At 37.5% G+C, this 17,897-nt stretch overlaps 1 protein-coding gene across 2 annotated transcripts in view; it reads right to left on the minus strand.

The window, feature by feature from the left end:
• LOC145786760 (gamma-aminobutyric acid receptor subunit pi-like) overlaps positions 1 to 17,897 on the minus strand; it is a 30,770-nt gene that overhangs the window by 11,738 nt on the left and 1,135 nt on the right. The window contains exons 1-3 of one of the 2 annotated variants that reach the window (XM_082598495.1): positions 16,255 to 16,403; positions 15,928 to 16,055; positions 14,404 to 14,471 (exon numbers count right to left, since the gene is read on the minus strand). In XM_082598495.1, coding sequence (XP_082454621.1) covers positions 14,404 to 14,471; positions 15,928 to 16,055; positions 16,255 to 16,316 — 258 coding nt within the window. In that variant the 5' untranslated portion in view covers positions 16,317 to 16,403. Of the gene's footprint in view, positions 1 to 14,403; positions 14,472 to 15,927; positions 16,056 to 16,254; positions 16,404 to 17,897 lie in introns of those variants that run through there. The other variant, XM_082598496.1, reaches the window with a different exon arrangement.

The raw sequence follows: 17,897 nt of genomic DNA on the forward strand, positions 1-17,897 counted from the left end.
GCAGCCTCAGTGCACATTTTTAGCCATATCTTCTTTGACAAAGCTGATGTTGGGTTGAGGAGTGGGATATGAGGATAATGGATGACAGTTTTCCTGCAAGAAGATCTGTATATAGTTGAGGAAATGTTTTCAGAAGCTCTTGTTGTGAATATACTTCAACAAAATAAAGGAATGGCAGTGTTACTTTGTGTGTAAAGTATGCAAGAACTTCCAACTCAGTCAAAAGAAACTCTGAATCCAGCAGCAATCGTATTATTTCAACATGCTGATTACTCAAATGCGTTTCATAAAGAAGCATTCTCAAATAAGGCAAGCTTTGAATGATAGATCCAACACAGTAACCAAGTTTAGTGAATCTCCGTTCATGGTAACTGGCTATGTGCTTGACCTGATTTTCTTTTTGTAGAATGAAATCAAAGAGACCAGCTTGGCTAGTGCTTCGTGCTGATTTTTCATGACTAACCAGATACAAAATGGATTTGATGGCACACTCAACGACAGTTGTTTTACCACGAAGAAATGGTTTCACAGCTGGGTTGATGCCGTCAAGTTTTATTCTAAGCTCAAGATTGTTCTCTATTGCAGCTAAAACAATAGATTAGGTCGATCAAGTGCTTTAACAGGATGGGATTTGCACAGTAGATGGTTAGGTGGAGGAAGAGTTGATACCAGAAGTTGTGTAACTTCCTGTTTAATATTTAGATTTTTACTCACAGAATCAGTCATGATAGAGTCAGTTTTCTGCCACAGATCTTTAGGAGAGACGTCCTCAGTTGTAGGTGTTACATATGACAATCTTTTGTATGTTTCAACAAATAATCTGATGATGTTTTCCCGGTCCTCGTATGCAAAAAACAATTGTTTTTGAGAAAATCGACGTTGATCTGAGAAAATATCTTTTCAAAATATTGTCAAAAATTGACTCGCCATCGGAACATTTTGCGAATATTTCAAAATCTATAAGAGATAGGACAAAATTAATGCTATATTTGGAATCCTTGGGTTGTAATTAGTAGGAAAAGAGCCATTAAGCAACTTTCTAGAAGGTCTGCAGCCAATTTCATTGAAAAATGATAAGGAGCGATGAATTTTTAGAGGAAATTAGGGCTCGTTTCTGTTTTTTGGGGTGCAAACCGCCAAAAATAAAAAAAATTTAAAATTTTTTTCACATTTGGCTTAATTGGACTAAAATACACCCAAAAAAAGACAGGCAAGCTGGTTTTGAAAATATGACCTAGTACTGCCTACCCCTACATTATACAGTACCGTAGCCTAGTAAAGTTTTTATCTGTTCTTTTCTCTTCAAATCATTGCTTAGGGTTAGGGGTGTGTTACCACTGTTGATGTTCTTTAATTTTAGCCGTTTTTGCCCGTTTGTGTGTAAGAGCTACCGGTATATACCTTTAATGCCTAATATTCCGAATTTGAAGAAGCTGACTGCTAGTAATACATCTTTAGATAATTTAAAGAAACATGTGCAGTCTAGTCACCCACATGCCTGCAAAAGATTCCAGCTATGCATTGAAGACGAATTGAAGATCGGTATGTCTTAAATATAACATATGTAATTGTTAGTGTTAATACCATTAAAAGACAACAAGTATGAGAAAATATTACTGGAAGTTGTTTCTTGCATTCGGTAAAACAGTTGTAGCCTACTATGATTTATATACCATGAGAAGACAATCCACCTGCAAGAAAAAATTTCACAAGTTGAGTTGGTGGCAACCACTGCAGAGTGCAGATGTGGGTGCTCTTGCACAAGACGCCCTGTTGGTCAACCAGAAAAAATGATGACGTCACACACATATTGGAATAGACTATTATGAAAGAAGAAGAGCGGGGTGGAAATGCACTGAAACACACCGGAAAGAAATTGTCTCCCATTTATTGATTTGTTGTTCAATTTCAACAAATTTGCTATCGTAGGAAAGCACAAGCATAGATCTAACCAACTAAGTTAATACCAAGTCCCAAAATACTACTAGCTCCATCTAGTGGTCACTTAAACTTGACCATCAAAACTTCAACCAAAACTTCACCAAAACTTCATTTTAAATCATAAACAATCTAAATCAAATCCAATTAAAAGAACATGTTACTGTGTATTGAAGTACTAACTTTCATTTTTATATCTTATTTAATATGCGAGCAATCGTTGTTCGAAGACAGCCCCCCAACGAAGCTTTTGCCCAATGCATTTCAATGACGAATCGATCGTCTTTCAGTTCACGCCCTATGTGATCACGATAATTAATTGTCTCCCATTTATTCATTTCTTGCTCAATTTCAACAGATTTGCTATCGTTGAAAAGCAGAAGCATAGGTCTAACCAACTAAGTTAATACCAAGTCCCAAAATACTTCTAGCTCTATCTAGTGGCCACCTAAACTTGACCAAATGCAAACCATCACCAAAACTTCATTTTAAATGATAAACAATCTAAATCAAATCCAATTAAAAGAACATGTCACTGTTTATTGAAGGGCTAACCTTCATTTTTATATCTTATTTAATATGCGAGCAATCGTTGTTCGAAGACAGCCCCCCAACGAAGCTTTTTCCCAATGCATTTAAACGGCGAATCGATCGTCTTTCAGTTCACGCCCTGCGTGTTCATGATAATTAATTGTCTCCCATTTATTCATTTCTTGCTCAATTTCAACAGATTTGCTATCGTTGAAAAGCACAAGCATATATCTAACCAACTAAGTTAATATCAAGTCCCAAAATACTACTAGCTCCATCTAGTGGCCACCTAAACTTGACCAAATTCAAACCATTATCAAAAGTTTATTTGCAATGACAAAAACATTTAACGACAACCAATTAAAAGAACATATTACTGTTTATTGAAGTGTTAACTTTCATTTTTATATCTTATTTAATATGCGAGCAATCGTTGTTCGAAGACAGCCCCCCAACGAAGCTTTTGCCAAATGCATTTCAATGGCGAATCGATCGTCTTTCAGTTCACGCCCTCCGTGTTCACGATAATTAATTGTCTCCCATTTATTCATTTCTTGCTCAATTTCAACAGATTTGCTATCGTTGAAAAGCACAGGCATAGATCTAACCAACTAAGTTAATATCAAGTCCCAAAATACTACTAGCTTCATCTAGTGGCCACCTAAACTTGACCAAATGCAAACCATCACCAAAACTTCATTTTAAATGATAAACAATCTAAATCAAATCCAATTAAAAGAACATGTCACTGTTTATTGAAGGGCTAACCTTCATTTTTATATCTTATTTAATATAGGAGCAATCGTTGTTCGAAGACAGCCCCCCAACGAAGCTTTTTCCCAATGCATTTCAATGGCGAATCGATCGTCTTTCAGTTCACGCCCTGCGTGTTCACGATAATTAATTGTCTCCCATTTATTCATTTCTTGCTCAATTTCAACAGATTTGCTATCGTTGAACAGCACAAGCACAGATCTAACCAACTAAGTTAATATCAAGTCCCAAAATACTACTAGCTCTATCTAGTGGCCACCTAAACTTGACCAAATGCAAACCATCACCAAAACTTCATTTTAAATGATAAACAATCTAAATCAAATCCAATTAAAAGAACATGTCACTGTTTATTGAAGGGCTAACCTTCATTTTTATATCTTATTTAATATAGGAGCAATCGTTGTTCGAAGACAGCCCCCCAACGAAGCTTTTTCCCAATGCATTTCAATGGCGAATCGATCGTCTTTCAGTTCACGCCCTGCGTGTTCACGATAATTAATTGTCTCCCATTTATTCATTTCTTGCTCAATTTCAACAGATTTGCTATCGTTGAAAAGCAGAAGCATATATCTAACCAACCAAGTTAATATCAAGTCCCAAAAAACAACTAGCTCCATCTAGTGGCCACCTAAACTTGACCAAATTCAAACCACTATCAAAAGTTTATTTGCAATGATAAACAATCTAAATAAAATCCAATTAAAAGAACATATTACTGTTTATTGAAGGGCTAACCTTCATTTTTATATCTTATTTAATATGCGAGCAATCGTTGTTCGAAGACAGCCTCCCAACGAAGCTTTTTCCCAATCCATTTCAATGGCGAATCGATCGTCTATCAGTTCACGCCCTGCGTGATCACGATAATTAATTGTCTCCCATTTATTCATTTCTTGCTCAATTTCAACAGATTTGCTACCGTTGAAAAGCACAAGCATAGATCTAACCAACTAAGTTAATATCAAGTCCCAAAATACTACTAGCTCCATCTAGTGGCCACCTAAACTTGACCAAATGCAAACCATCACCAAAACTTCATTTTAAATGATAAACAATCTAAATCAAATCCAATTAAAAGAACATGTCACTGTTTATTGAAGAACTAACCTTCATTTTTATATCTTATTTAATATATGAGCAATCGTTGTTCGAATCAGCCCCCCAACGAAGCTTTTTCCCAATGAATTTCAATGGCGAATCGATCGTCTTTCAGTTCACGCCCTGCGTGTTCACGATAATTAATTGTCTCCCATTTATTAATTTCTTGCTCAATTTCAACAGATTTGCTATCGTTGAAAAGCACAAGCATATATCTAACCAACTAAGTTAATATCAAGTCCCAAAATACTACTAGCTCTATCTAGTGGCCACCTAAACTTGACCAAATTCAAACCATTATCAAAAGTTTATTTGCAATGATAAAAACATTTAACGACAACCAATTGCAAGAACATATTACTGTTTATTGAAGGGCTAACTTTCATTTTTATATCTTATTTAATATGCGAGCAATCGTTGTTCGAAGACAGCCCCCCCAACGAAGCTTTTGCCCAATGCATTTCAATGGCGAATCGATCGTCTTTCAGTTCACGCCCTGCGTGTTCACGATAATTAATTGTCTCCCATTTATTCATTTCTTGCTCAATTTCAACCAGATTTGCTATCGTTGAACAGCACAAGCACAGATCTAACCAACTAAGTTAATATCAAGTCCCAAAATACTACTAGCTCCATCTAGTGGCCACCTAAACTTGACCAAATGCAAACCATCACCAAAACTTCATTTTAAATGATAAACAGTCTAAATCAAATCCAATTAAAAGAACATGTTACTGTGTATTAAAGTACTAACTTTCATTTTTATATTTTATTTAATATGTGAGCAATCATTGTTCGAAGACAGCCCACCAACGAAGCTTTTGCCCAATGCAATTTAATGACGAATCGATCGTCTTTCAGTTCACGCCCTGTGTGATCACGATAATTAATTGTCTCCCATTTATTCATTTCTTGCTCAATTTCAACAGATTTGCTATCGTTGAAAAGCAGAAGCATAGGTCTAACCAACTAAGTTAATACCAAGTCCCAAAAAACTACTAGCTCCATCTAGTGGCCACCTAAACTTGACCAAATTCAAACCATTACCAAAACTTAATTTTAAATGATAAACAATTTAAATCAAATCCACTTAAAAGAACATGTTACTGTTTATTGAAGTGATAACTTTCATTTTTATAGCTTATTTAATATAAGAGCAATCGTTGTTCGAAGACAGCCCCCCAACGAAGCTTTTGCCCAATGCATTTCAATGGCGAATCGATCGTCTTTCTGGATTCGCCCTGCGTGTTCACGATAATTAATTGTCTCCCATTGATATTGAAAAAATGCTAAAGTCATAGAAAGGATTAGGATCAGGCACACAAATAGCCTAATTGGTGGTGTAATGGCTTGTCCGAATCAAGTAATGTAGCCTAACAAACACTGATCAATAGGAAAGCGATGTGTGCTCTAGAGCGGTGTAGAACTTTGATCCTTTGTGAGGTCGTGGAAGAATTCTTGTCACTCGGCGCGCAGTCGACATCAACTGGAAAAGTTCGGTTGAGGAAGCAAGTGATGTCAGCTCCAAGTGCAGGAACCAGAAAATTGTTCCTATTTGGATGGAGAAACTTCTGCAAATAATAAAAAGAAACAACAACCAGCGAGACAGTGGGTGCGGATACTTATGTTTTGTTCAATGCTTAGCCAAATAATTTTTTCACAACACTTAGGCTAAGCCGAATAAACCTAGGCTTAAATATGGATCAAAGGTAAGTAACGAAACCGTAATGAAATGACTTGGGCTTGCATTCTCGTGTTCTTTCATAACCACATGAAGTCATTTTTCCAAAGGCATCCGTGTGTGTAAACAAAATGATTCATAGGTCCAAACCATAAACGTTGACACACAAAAATCATGTTACAAACGTAACTTTTATTAAGTTAAAAAAATAATTTTGTTTCATGCGACATTGCACTTTTGTTAGCCTAGTTTGTTTGTAATAGAATAAACATCACAAAGTATGTGGGCAGCAACTCTTTTTTATCATTAGGTAGCCCTGAAAAGGGCTGTTTTTTGGCAAATGGACGATATGGCGGCTACAGTAATGGGTAGGACTCCCTTATGGCTATGGGACAGTTGTCTGACACTTTTTAATGATGAAAAAAAAACGATAAAGAATATTAGCCTACAGTCATCACTGTTTTGATTTCATGTTATGAAACAATGACTAAACTTTGCAATAAAATTGCTTTAGTTCATGATTTGTTTTAAAATAACGTTTTATTAGAAATAATGTCATATTCGGCCCATAGGTGCCACATCTCCCCTACATATTTTTACTCTCAGTACACCTAGTCTACACAAATGTTTAATCTACATGCATTTTATGTACTTCATCCAATCCATTTAATGTTTAACATAATCCACGTTAAGTGTTTACATGTTAGTGTATGTCATTTTAAAATAGAACTACAAGAAACGCTCGCTAGACAAGTTAGAGTATGCACCCCATCAGTGCCGGTCTTTGGGGTGTGCAAACCGTGCGATCGCACAGGGCCCGCAAATTAGGGGGCCCGCAATTTACTCAAAAAATGCAGTAATTTTGTCATTTTCAATGGAAAAATTCAAAAAGGAATTAACAACAAGAAAACATAGAGACTCAACGAATTCAACCTATTTCGTCCCCTGAACATTTCGTAACCTGAAAAGATCGAGAAAAAAACACGACATAGCCGAATTCGCTGATCGGAGTTGCCGCAAACATTTCAAAATTTCTCGATCTTTTCAGGGGACGAAAAAAAAAAACATTTGTTACACGATTTCAGGGTACGAAATCGGAGTACGAATTTTTCAGGAGACGAAATAGGTTGCATCCAGACTCAACATAGAGACATAGCTTTATTTCCGAAAAATGCCAAAGAAAGCATGATCTTATCCTTTTGCTATGCCACCGGACAGCACTATATTACAGTAATATTCATATCTAAATTTTTGTTGAACATGCTCTAAGAATGCCCCAAATTCAAAGTAATTTTTCAAAATTTTCTGGGGGAGACCCCCCAGACCTCCCACCGCTGATTGTCACCATCGACGATCACGCCGCCCCTCCCCTTTCAAAGTACCTAGCTACGCTACTGAATTGGATCATTGGCATTGGGGCCCGCAAAGCATATTCCGCACAGGGCCCGAAATACCCTAAGACCGGCACTGACCCCATTCATCGGAATGAATCTCTGTTCCTGGTGCGATGTGGCGTAGAATTTCTGCCTCCAGTGTAGCCCTGTCCCGCCACGGTACCATTACGATGAAGCATTCTCTAATAGCACAATTTTACTAGGGATATCTACAGGCATTGAGAAGCAAAAGAACGTGCCCGAAGGAGGGTGGGTTAAATAAAAGTGTTGTCAAATATTCCTTCAAATCCCAAGCTCAAGTGATATTGCTCACCTGCTCGAACGTAGTTGACTAGGCGTACAGGGATGGAGGAACCATTTTAAAAGTAGGTGGGCCCAAAGGCGTAGTAGTCAAAGTTATTCAAACTTCTGGGGGGCTTCGCCTCCCAGACCTCCCATAGCATTGCTGCATTCCTGATACTTCAAATCGCTTATGCATTGTGTTTTCATGATTGCCTTTTGTGCCAGACACCGAAAAAATTGCGTTTTTAGGCCCGATTTGGTCAAACAAATTACACAATTGTTAAATTGTAGCGCTGTACAAAATATGGCGATGTAGGCTACACACAAATAAAAAGGCAATATAGCCTACACGCACAGTTATAATACCAACCTGGGAGAAATAATCTGCAGCATTATACAGTAGGCCTACGTGCATGCACTGCATAATATGTAATGATATCATTGTTTTAACCTTGGAGAACAATTAGATTGATTTATAGATTACTTCACCAATCACACGCAAGACGCAACCACATCCACTGCTCATCAACAGTGGGCTCAACAGAAAAGTTTGAAGATTAGATTTCATCATTGAGCTATCAAAAATAACACAGGCAAACAAAATTTTTTTTTAAAGGCACGGTATGTGAGAGTCATTTTAGTAGTACGGTATAGAAGTACATGGTTAAGCAATTTTAATTAATGCTTTCTTTGCTTTGTAATCCAAGCTCAAGCATATTACGACGAAAAATGCTGCATTGGCAACAGTTCAGGTTTAGGTGGCCACTAGATAGAGCTAGTAGTATTTTGGGACTTGATATTAACTTAGTTGGTTAGATCTATGCCTGTGCTTTTCAACGATAGCAAATCTGTTGAAATTGAGCAAGAAATGAATAAATGGGAGACAATTAATTATCGTGAACACGCAGGGCGTGAACTGAAAGACGATCGATTCGCCATTGAAATGCATTGGGCAAAAGCTTCGTTGGGGGGCTGTCTTCGAACAACGATTGCTCGCATATTAAATAAGATATAAAAATGAAAGTTAACACTTCAATAAACAGTAATATGTTCTTGCAATTGGTTGTCGTTAAATGTTTTTATCATTGCAAATAAACTTTTGATAATGGTTTGAATTTGGTCAAGTTTAGGTGGCCACTAGATGGAGCTAGTAGTATTTTGGGACTTGATATTAACTTAGTTGGTTAGATATATGCTTGTGCTTTTCAACGATAGCAAATCTGTTGAAATTGAGCAAGAAATTAATAAATGGGAGACAATTAATTATCGTGAACACGCAGGGCGTGAACTGAAAGACGATCGATTCGCCATTGAAATTCATTAGGAAAAAGCTTCGTTGGGGGGCTGATTCGAACAACGATTGCTCATATATTAAATAAGATATAAAAATGAAGGTTAGCCCTTCAATAAACAGTGACATGTTCTTTTAATTGGATTTGATTTAGATTGTTTATCATTTAAAATGAAGTTTTGGTGATGGTTTGCATTTGGTCAAGTTTAGGTGGCCACTAGATGGAGCTAGTAGTATTTTGGGACTTGATATTAACTTAGTTGGTTAGATCTATGCCTGTGCTTGTCAACGATAGCAAATCTGTTGCAATTGAGCAAGAAATGAATAAATGGGAGACAATTAATTATCGTGAACACGCAGGGCGTGAACTGAAAGACGATCGATTCGCCATTGAAATGCATTGCGCAAAAGCTTCGTTGGGGGGCTGTCTTCGAACAACGATTGCTCGCATATTAAATAAGATATAAAAATGAAAGTTAACACTTCAATAAACAGTAATATGTTCTTTTAATTGGTTGTCGTTAAATGTTTTTATCATTGCAAATAAACTTTTGATAATGGTTTGAATTTGGTCAAGTTTAGGTGGCCACTAGATGGAGTTAGTAGTATTTTGGGACTTGATATTAACTTAGTTAGTTAGATATATGCTTGTGCTTTTCAACGATAGCAAATCTGTTGAAATTGAGCAAGAAATGAACAAATGGGAGACAATTAATTATCGTGAACACGCAGGGCGTGAACTGAAAGACGATCGATTCGCCATTGAAATTCATTGGGAAAAAGCTTCGTTGGGGGGCTGTCTTCGAACAACGATTGCTCCTATATTAAATAAGATATAAAAGTGAAGGTTAGCCCTTCAATAAACAGTGACATGTTCTTTTAATTGGATTTGATTTAGATTGTTTATCATTTAAAATGAAGTTTTGGTGATGGTTTGCATTTGGTCAAGTTTAGGTGGCCACTAGATAGAGCTAGTAGTATTTTGGGACTTGATATTAACTTAGTTGGTTAGATCTATGCCTGTGCTTTTCAACGATAGCAAATCTGTTGAAATTGAGCAAGAAATGAATAAATGGGAGACAATTAATTATCGTGAACACGCAGGGCGTGAACTGAAAGACGATCGATTCGCCATTGAAATGCATTGGGCAAAAGCTTCGTTGGGGGGCTGTCTTCGAACAACGATTGCTCGCATATTGAATAAGATATAAAAATGAAAGTTAGCCCTTCAATAAACAGTAATATGTTCTTTTAATTGGTTGTCGTTAAAATGTTTTTATCATTGCAAATAAACTTTTGATAATGGTTTGCATTTGGTCAAGTTTAGGTGGCCACTAGATGAAGCTAGAAGTATTTTGGGACTTGGTATTAACTTAGTTGGTTAGATCTATGCTTCTGCTTTTCAACGATAGCAAATCTGTTGAAATTGAGCAAGAAATGAATAAATGGGAGACAATTAATTATCGTGATCACATAGGGCGTGAACTGAAAGACGATCGATTCGTCATTGAAATGCATTGGGCAAAAGCTTCGTTGGGGGGCTGTCTTCGAACAACGATTGCTCGCATATTAAATAAGATATAAAAATGAAAGTTAGTACTTCAATACACAGTAACATGTTCTTTTAATTGGATTTGATTTAGATTGTTTATGATTTAAAATGAAGTTTTGGTGAAGTTTTGGTTGAAGTTTTGATGGTCAAGTTTAGGTGACCACTAGATGGAGCTAGTAGTATTTTGGGACTTGGTATTAACTTAGTTGGTTAGATCTATGCTTGTGCTTTCCTACGATAGCAAATTTGTTGAAATTGAACAACAAATCAATAAATGGGAGACAATTTCTTTCCGGTGTGTTTCAGTGCATTTCCACCCCGCTCTTCCTCTTTCATAATAGTCTATTCCAATATGTGTGACGTCATCATTTTTTCCGGTTGACCAACAGGGCGTCTTGTGCAAGAGCACCCAGATGTGTTGGCATGCAGATCTCGGTATGGATAGGTGTTTTGTATTAAATTGTATACATTTAATACTGCATTTCCATGTCCGCTTTCCACGTCTTATCTGTAGGATTTATTACGTCTAAGCCTTACTTAGCTTTCGCTAAAGTTGGCTGGTGTTCCCATGTCCTGCATTGTCTGAAGCCTCTTACGCTGTAAAGACTTAGATTTTCCACAAACACACACAATGTGTATTTAAACTAGTCCAAATAGAAGAAAATCATTTACACATATGTTTTATTGATACTATCACTTATTCTAAACCAAATCTTCAGATCATACTTGGGTATGACAGTACACTGGATTGATGAAGTGACTGCAGAGAATGAAGAGGGTACTGGCCTGCAAGCACTTAAAAGGATCACACACTTACAACATATTGGCCGTCTTGATGTCTGAAATTCACTGGAATTTATATAAGTAAATATCATGTTTTTGTCAATTTTTCTCTAAATAAGGAATATATATATAAAAGTATTGCTTACATCTTGCAATGACAATTGGAGTATTGCCAAAACTAGTTTTTATAGCATTGCAATCTGCTACTAATAGCATCGCACTTTATCGAATTATCGTATAATGTACAATTCTACACTGTTTATCCTTTCGTAACAGTCAGGACTCTGGTGAAAAAGCATTGATATTTGATCTTTGTAGTGTTTTCGGAGTGCTGGAAAGCAACAACGATGATGATGATGAAGTAAATGAAGTTGAAGTGTCAGATAAAGTTACTGAAGATCACGTTGTTGAAGAAATAACATCCATATTGAAAAGTATGAACATTAATATTGTTGCACATTTCAAGTAGGCCTATAGTATAGTTAACCACTTCAAGGTAGTGTGTGGTACTGTATTATAGCTTCCTGTTTTACAGTGGGTCGTGGTGAGGAAGTTGACGAGGATGTTCGAATTGCATTACCAAAACATAGGCGGTGTGCTGCCCACACACTGAACCTTGTTGCGACAGTCGATGCTGATACAGCTTTGGGAAAAATGCTGCATATACATTATACAAAAAGCTATATCGTAGTGCTTTTGCAAAAACCCAAAACTTGTGGAACAATCCAGGCACGCCTTTACTTTTTTTCTATAATTTTCGAACTTAAGTTGTACGGTAACATTCTTACGTACTGTAAACATAGTTAGAAAAGCTGGTACACTCGTACAAACTGACCAAATGTTTCAATCTGTGTCCGTATGCTTACTGGAGAAATGCAATAAGAAATGATACACTGTTACTGTACCTGTGTTGCAGGAGTAGCAAGGTAGCGATGAGATTCAGAGTGAAGTTGGGATATTGCTCAAAGTGCCCATTATCAATCGCTGGAAATCTGTGTTTGATACTGTAGCACGTTTGCTCACAATATTTGACAGCCGAGAAAAACATGATGGCCTTCAGCGAGCATGCAACAATCTTGGTTTAATAGCTTTTACCAAAAGTGAGTAATGAATATTCGTTACTGATATTGCTACTGTATTTGCAAAAAAATACATCGCTAAGTGCAATGTTAGTGGCGTATCTCAGTAGCTTGCCTATAAGTGAAAAATTGTTTGGTCTACTGTTCACCTCGGAGTGAGCGTCATGTGTTTGGTGCCCTGGCCCCCGTGGAAAGGCATGTTGTGATAGTTACCTCTGGTTGGCAACAGGAGTTTCAAATTTAGTTATGGTTATAACCATAAAATAGTTAATAAACAAGTCAAGCAGATTGCAATTATCTTAATTTCTACGAAAGTGAGTTCGGGCAATTGCTCGACTGTTTCTCTAAAACTCTTTTGTCTGTTATTTCAGTTGATGTGGCTTTCCTGAAAGAACACCATTTGGTAATGCAACTAATATTCCAATATCTGGATATTCTGCAATCAGAAGAGAAGGCATATATAGGTATACTACTACCAACCTTGGGCATGACGCGGAAAAGACTACAAGAACTTCGGGACAGCAACAGGGTGGCTGTTTGGCAGTGTTTGCCTGCCATTACTTGCCCGATTGTTGGAATCTTTGGAAAACAGATTTGGTCATGTTTTTCATGATAGTGACTGCGAGCTAGCTGCTGCGTTTCACCCACAATTCAGACTTTCTTGGCTTGACAAAGCTGAAGAAATTAAGACGGCTCTGCATCTCAAAATGGTTAACCTATTACAGAACCACAGCAATTTCAACATCGACGATGCAGCAAGCAGAAGCGACACTGACGTTGACAGGCATGAAACAGATGACTTTTTGCTTCGTTTTTTAAAAACACAAAAAAATAGAAGCGAGTGCTGCAAAAATTTTAAATGAATTTCTCGAACATAACCCAACAAAGACGGTTACGTCTGATGCATTCCCCAATGACGCCATGAGTCGTTTGCTTTTGCAATATAATACCCTTATCCCCTGCTGCTGTTGAAAGACTGTTCTCCCTTGGAAAGGACATTTTGAAGCCAAAGCGAGCTGGACTTAGCGATCAACATTTTAAAATAGGGATGTTTCTGAAAGGAAATTGATGTTATGCCTCTTTGCTCAATTTATATACCCGTATAAACATATTGACACGCCCTACTGCTTATATACGGAGTGTCCTGTGCATGTCGTTTTTTCAATTTTTTATATTCGGTAGGCGGACGTTTGGGCTTAGATTATGGATTTTTAGAAGCATTATAGTATGTGAACAGCTAGCAGAGTGGTCGCTGTATTGTAGTTAGGCAATAGCTACGAACAAAGTATCATCTTGCCCTTTATCATGTATTTTTCAACTTGTACTTCATGCGAAGAAGAGTATGTTTTCTTTGAGAAGTGACTGTAACCAGTTACTTTTCAAAACACGTTAACTGTAACTAGCTAGGCTACTTTTTGAGCAAAGTAACTGGTGCCCACCACTGAATAGCTATTTATCTGATAATAAATTTCATACAAATATTACCCTAAATGTGTCTCCAGAAAGCACTATAATCCATTATTTCAGTGTAATTTTGCAAAAAATGTCCGGGGGGGCATGCCCCCGGACCCCCCTAAAATACGCGTGCCTTTGGCACGCTCTAGCCCCTCACAAGTTCTATTGCTTCCCGTGCTCAACCGACCAGGATACGCCACTGCATTGGTTGTACATTTTCAAAACCAAAAATGACGCTTTATAAACTGGTTTACAAAATATAAAGTTTGCAACGTTTTTGGTGGCCGCATGAATATTACCACGGTTGAACTATTATGTCCTAATGGCCTTGTTGCTTGGTCTTGGAGATCGGGATAAAGTGACCCTGGATTTGAATAAACAACAACACACACATAATAGGAGTAGCCTACATATTATTGTGCCCACAGAACTAACTTATGTTTGATCCGTTATCAAAAGAGAATCTAAACACAGACAAATTGTTAAGGAACATAAGATTACCAACTTTGGCACCACAGTAGCCTACTTCTAACTTCTCCCACCATATCAGCATCCGATACTTTGTCGAGGTTCATGACTGCTATGGAGACATTCACAGTTAGAAGACTTTCTAAAACAAACGAAATTAAATATTCATATCAATAATTTATCTACTTTAAAAAGTTTTGATCCATAATAATTGTTACACGGGATTGACTTGTTTGGTATGACTATGAAAATTTGGATGCCCAAGACTTGTCTAGCGAAATGAGAAAATAGCTTTTCAACCTCTCGTGCCTACCCCAGAACGAGTTTGAGTACCAAGCACAATCCTGCTTCTCATTTATGTCTTTGCAGTTTTGGATTTAAACACTTCGCGTCAAAACCATGAGACTAAATAATATTTCATAGATTGGAAAAAGTTCCTACAACAGTGGCAGGTCTAGGGAGGCAAATGAATGGTGACGCTGAATGGAGAGCAGTCCGTCCCGATTGCTTAGTGGTTACGCGCCGGCTCAAGATCAAGCGGCACAAGTTGTTCGACTCTCGGGGTATGCGCTAGAGCAACGCATTTCAGGACTGCTCTCCATTCAGCGGCACCTAATAAATGAAATAGTTCTCCGGCAACAACACTTCAACAATCGGAAAACTTCACTCTGCCAATTTCGGTAACCGGCCCTGCGTCAAGAGCCTCTACAAGTATGCGAAGCTACCAGGAATAACCAATCAAGGCTTTTTCAGTCCGAAGATAAAGATTCAAACCAAACCAAGTCCTTAAAATGTGTTTCTCGAAGAAAAACCTTAAGAGTCGAATACTCGCTGCTTGATTTTGCAGTTTTTACGTTCGTAAAGCCAGACGCTTAACTAACAGAGCTTTCGGGAAAGACCCATAGTTTGAGACACCCCGGTCTAGTATAACCTTCTTACGTGAGACAAGATTGTTCAGATTTCAGGGCAGGTGATGGAAAGCCAGGTGCGCGTAGCTTCGTCCGGTGCGGCTATGCCATGCATTCTATTTTTCGATTTGTAAATGTCTCATTTACAAATACAATGAGAACTTAGTATTATTTTCCTACTAATCTTCGATGGTAGCTAACGAAGCAGCCTATGGGAGCAGGCTACAGTGGTAAAAGATAATAATTGAACTCCTATGCACAACCACGGCCACTTGGAGATGCGGCCTGATTTGTCACATATTGCAGATTTTGGTTACAGCTACTGCTAGTGCTTGACTGACATTTTTTTAGATGTTTTTACTTTTTGCGGTTTCTTAATGATGTAAAACTTATTTGTTGCCTTGGGGAAGCAGTAACAAATGAGAAAAAGTAAGTTCAAAAACGCTAAATCAGACTTATTGCAAAATTAACAGTCTGACTAAAATCTTCGAAATCAAATTTTCTTGGTTTTTCATCATGTGAGGACGTTAAAACCTATTGTGTCATCTGGGGAAAAGAGTAAAGAAAGCGAAAAAATCTAATTTTTAGAAAAATTTATTTAAACGTTTGCCCAAAGTTAGAAAAACCTGAAAATTTCTGCAAAATGTGACAAATCAGGCCGTATCTTTAGGTGGCCATGGCACAACCTACCTCCAACGTTGAGACCTGGTCGAATGTACTTATGATAGATCTCTGGGTCCAGTAAAGTCTCAACAGCGACACCAGACGCCACTCTGGCATTCCAATACCTCCTGCTTGGTCCTGCTCTTCGATGCAATCTGGTGATAAATGCACTTTGGTGTTTGAAAATGATAAATGTAGGCAAGCTATGATGCTCGGAACATGGACAATGTATCACCAGTTTTTTAGTGCAACTCTTATTTGAAGCATTTAATAGAATAATTGTTAGATCATAAAAGGAGGAATCCTTCGTTGGAGTTGCAAACGCTACTTGAGAGCCGGATTTGGAATCCTCACCTTGTGCTTTCATTGAGGAATAAAGATGATCCCATCATTAATATAAACAGTAATAATTTCATTTTGTTGATAAATGTTTTTATTGGTAAAAAGAATAAATCACTCTGTACATCGCATTGATGATTCAGCTTGTCCAAATTTTAAACTAAGTTTTCTGCGAGAACAAAGAAAAATGATCACAAATTAATTTGTAGTATTGAAGAAGACTATGTCTCTGGTGAATTCCAAACGTGGTGTTTGGCTACGGCTGCACTCTAATAGTCTTCCAGTGGTCACAGAACATTATGTGAACCTGGGGTGGTCAAAAAACTGATCTTCGGCCCAGAAGCACAAACAAAAAAGATTGTTGACTTTTTCGTCTATGGCCTAACTGCATCTCTATGGAAACCACTTTAACAAGTCGAAATTCTGCCACTGAAATTGATTAGAATGCAACCGCCAACCAATCAGAACATGTTATAAGAGGCTACCGTCCAATTGTGATCCATCTCGCACTCATCCAGAGAGTTAATGCTTGTTTTGAACTTTATTTAGTAATTACAGAAGAAAAAGAGCAATAGCAGTAGTGGGAATCGAACCCGCGTCAATGAAATGACTACTTTCTAGCCCTAACCTTAACCCCTAAGCCAACCAGCTGACAGAAAATCCATCACTTAATTTGCTTTCTATCATCTTCTTTTCGCCATTTTTTACGTCACTTAAACCGTAGCTTGTGATTGGTTGGCGGTTTCATTCTAATCAATTTCAGTGGCAGAATTTCGACTTGTTAATTAAAGTGGCTACCCATCTCTATCGCATGTCACAATGTTGCCAAAATGCTTTTTGAAACATTCAAATAGCTACACAGTTTAATTTCAAAATTCTACAAAACATTCCTGGATTGAAGCGTAACTCCATTTTTCAGTACAAGAATTTCACGCAGTGAAGATCACTTGCTAAGAAAGCTTAAGAAACAACATCATTATGTCAGCCTACATCGCAAAAACTACAGACTTTGACAACTTTCAACCGCTCTTGTCTGTTGAATAGTCAGTCGAGTGGTGAGAGCCCTGATTTGACGTTCGATAGGGCGTCCGCTCGACACCGCTCAAGATCATGTGGCTGCTGCGTATGGCGACAGCCCTTCCATAGTTGTGGTCAACTGAATAGACTAAATAGATCTAGTCCCGGTTGGTTCAAATAGTGCCTAAGCGTGATCAACTGATCATGTCGACGGCTTATATACTGCAGTATAAGTCGATTGGCGTATCTTTTTGACAGCCAACATATATTTATAACTTTCTTAGGGAAGTTTATTCTTTGGAAAAAATCAATATTACCGTTCAGATACACGGTCGCTTTAAGACTGGGGTAATCGTATGGAAACATGGAAATAATTACAGTATTAAAGATTTTTATCTTTCTTTTAAACCTTTGTTGCAAAAGATTCCATCATTCAAGACGCAGTGACATCGTAATTCCAAAACCAATTAGTTTTGCTCTTTTTAAACCAAATTTCGTGTTTGCCTCATTCAAGCATAAAATCAAGTTTCTTTATTCCGATATCGACTGCTGCTTATTGGAGTTCGGTCATTCATTAGAGCTAGATATGACACGGCAATCGGAATGCGTAAGCCCTGCTTAAAATACTAAACACTTTCTGC

The sequence above is a fragment of the Aplidium turbinatum genome, chromosome 17 (assembly GCF_918807975.1).
Source record: "Aplidium turbinatum chromosome 17, kaAplTurb1.1, whole genome shotgun sequence".
Lineage (NCBI taxonomy): Eukaryota > Metazoa > Chordata > Ascidiacea > Aplousobranchia > Polyclinidae > Aplidium > Aplidium turbinatum.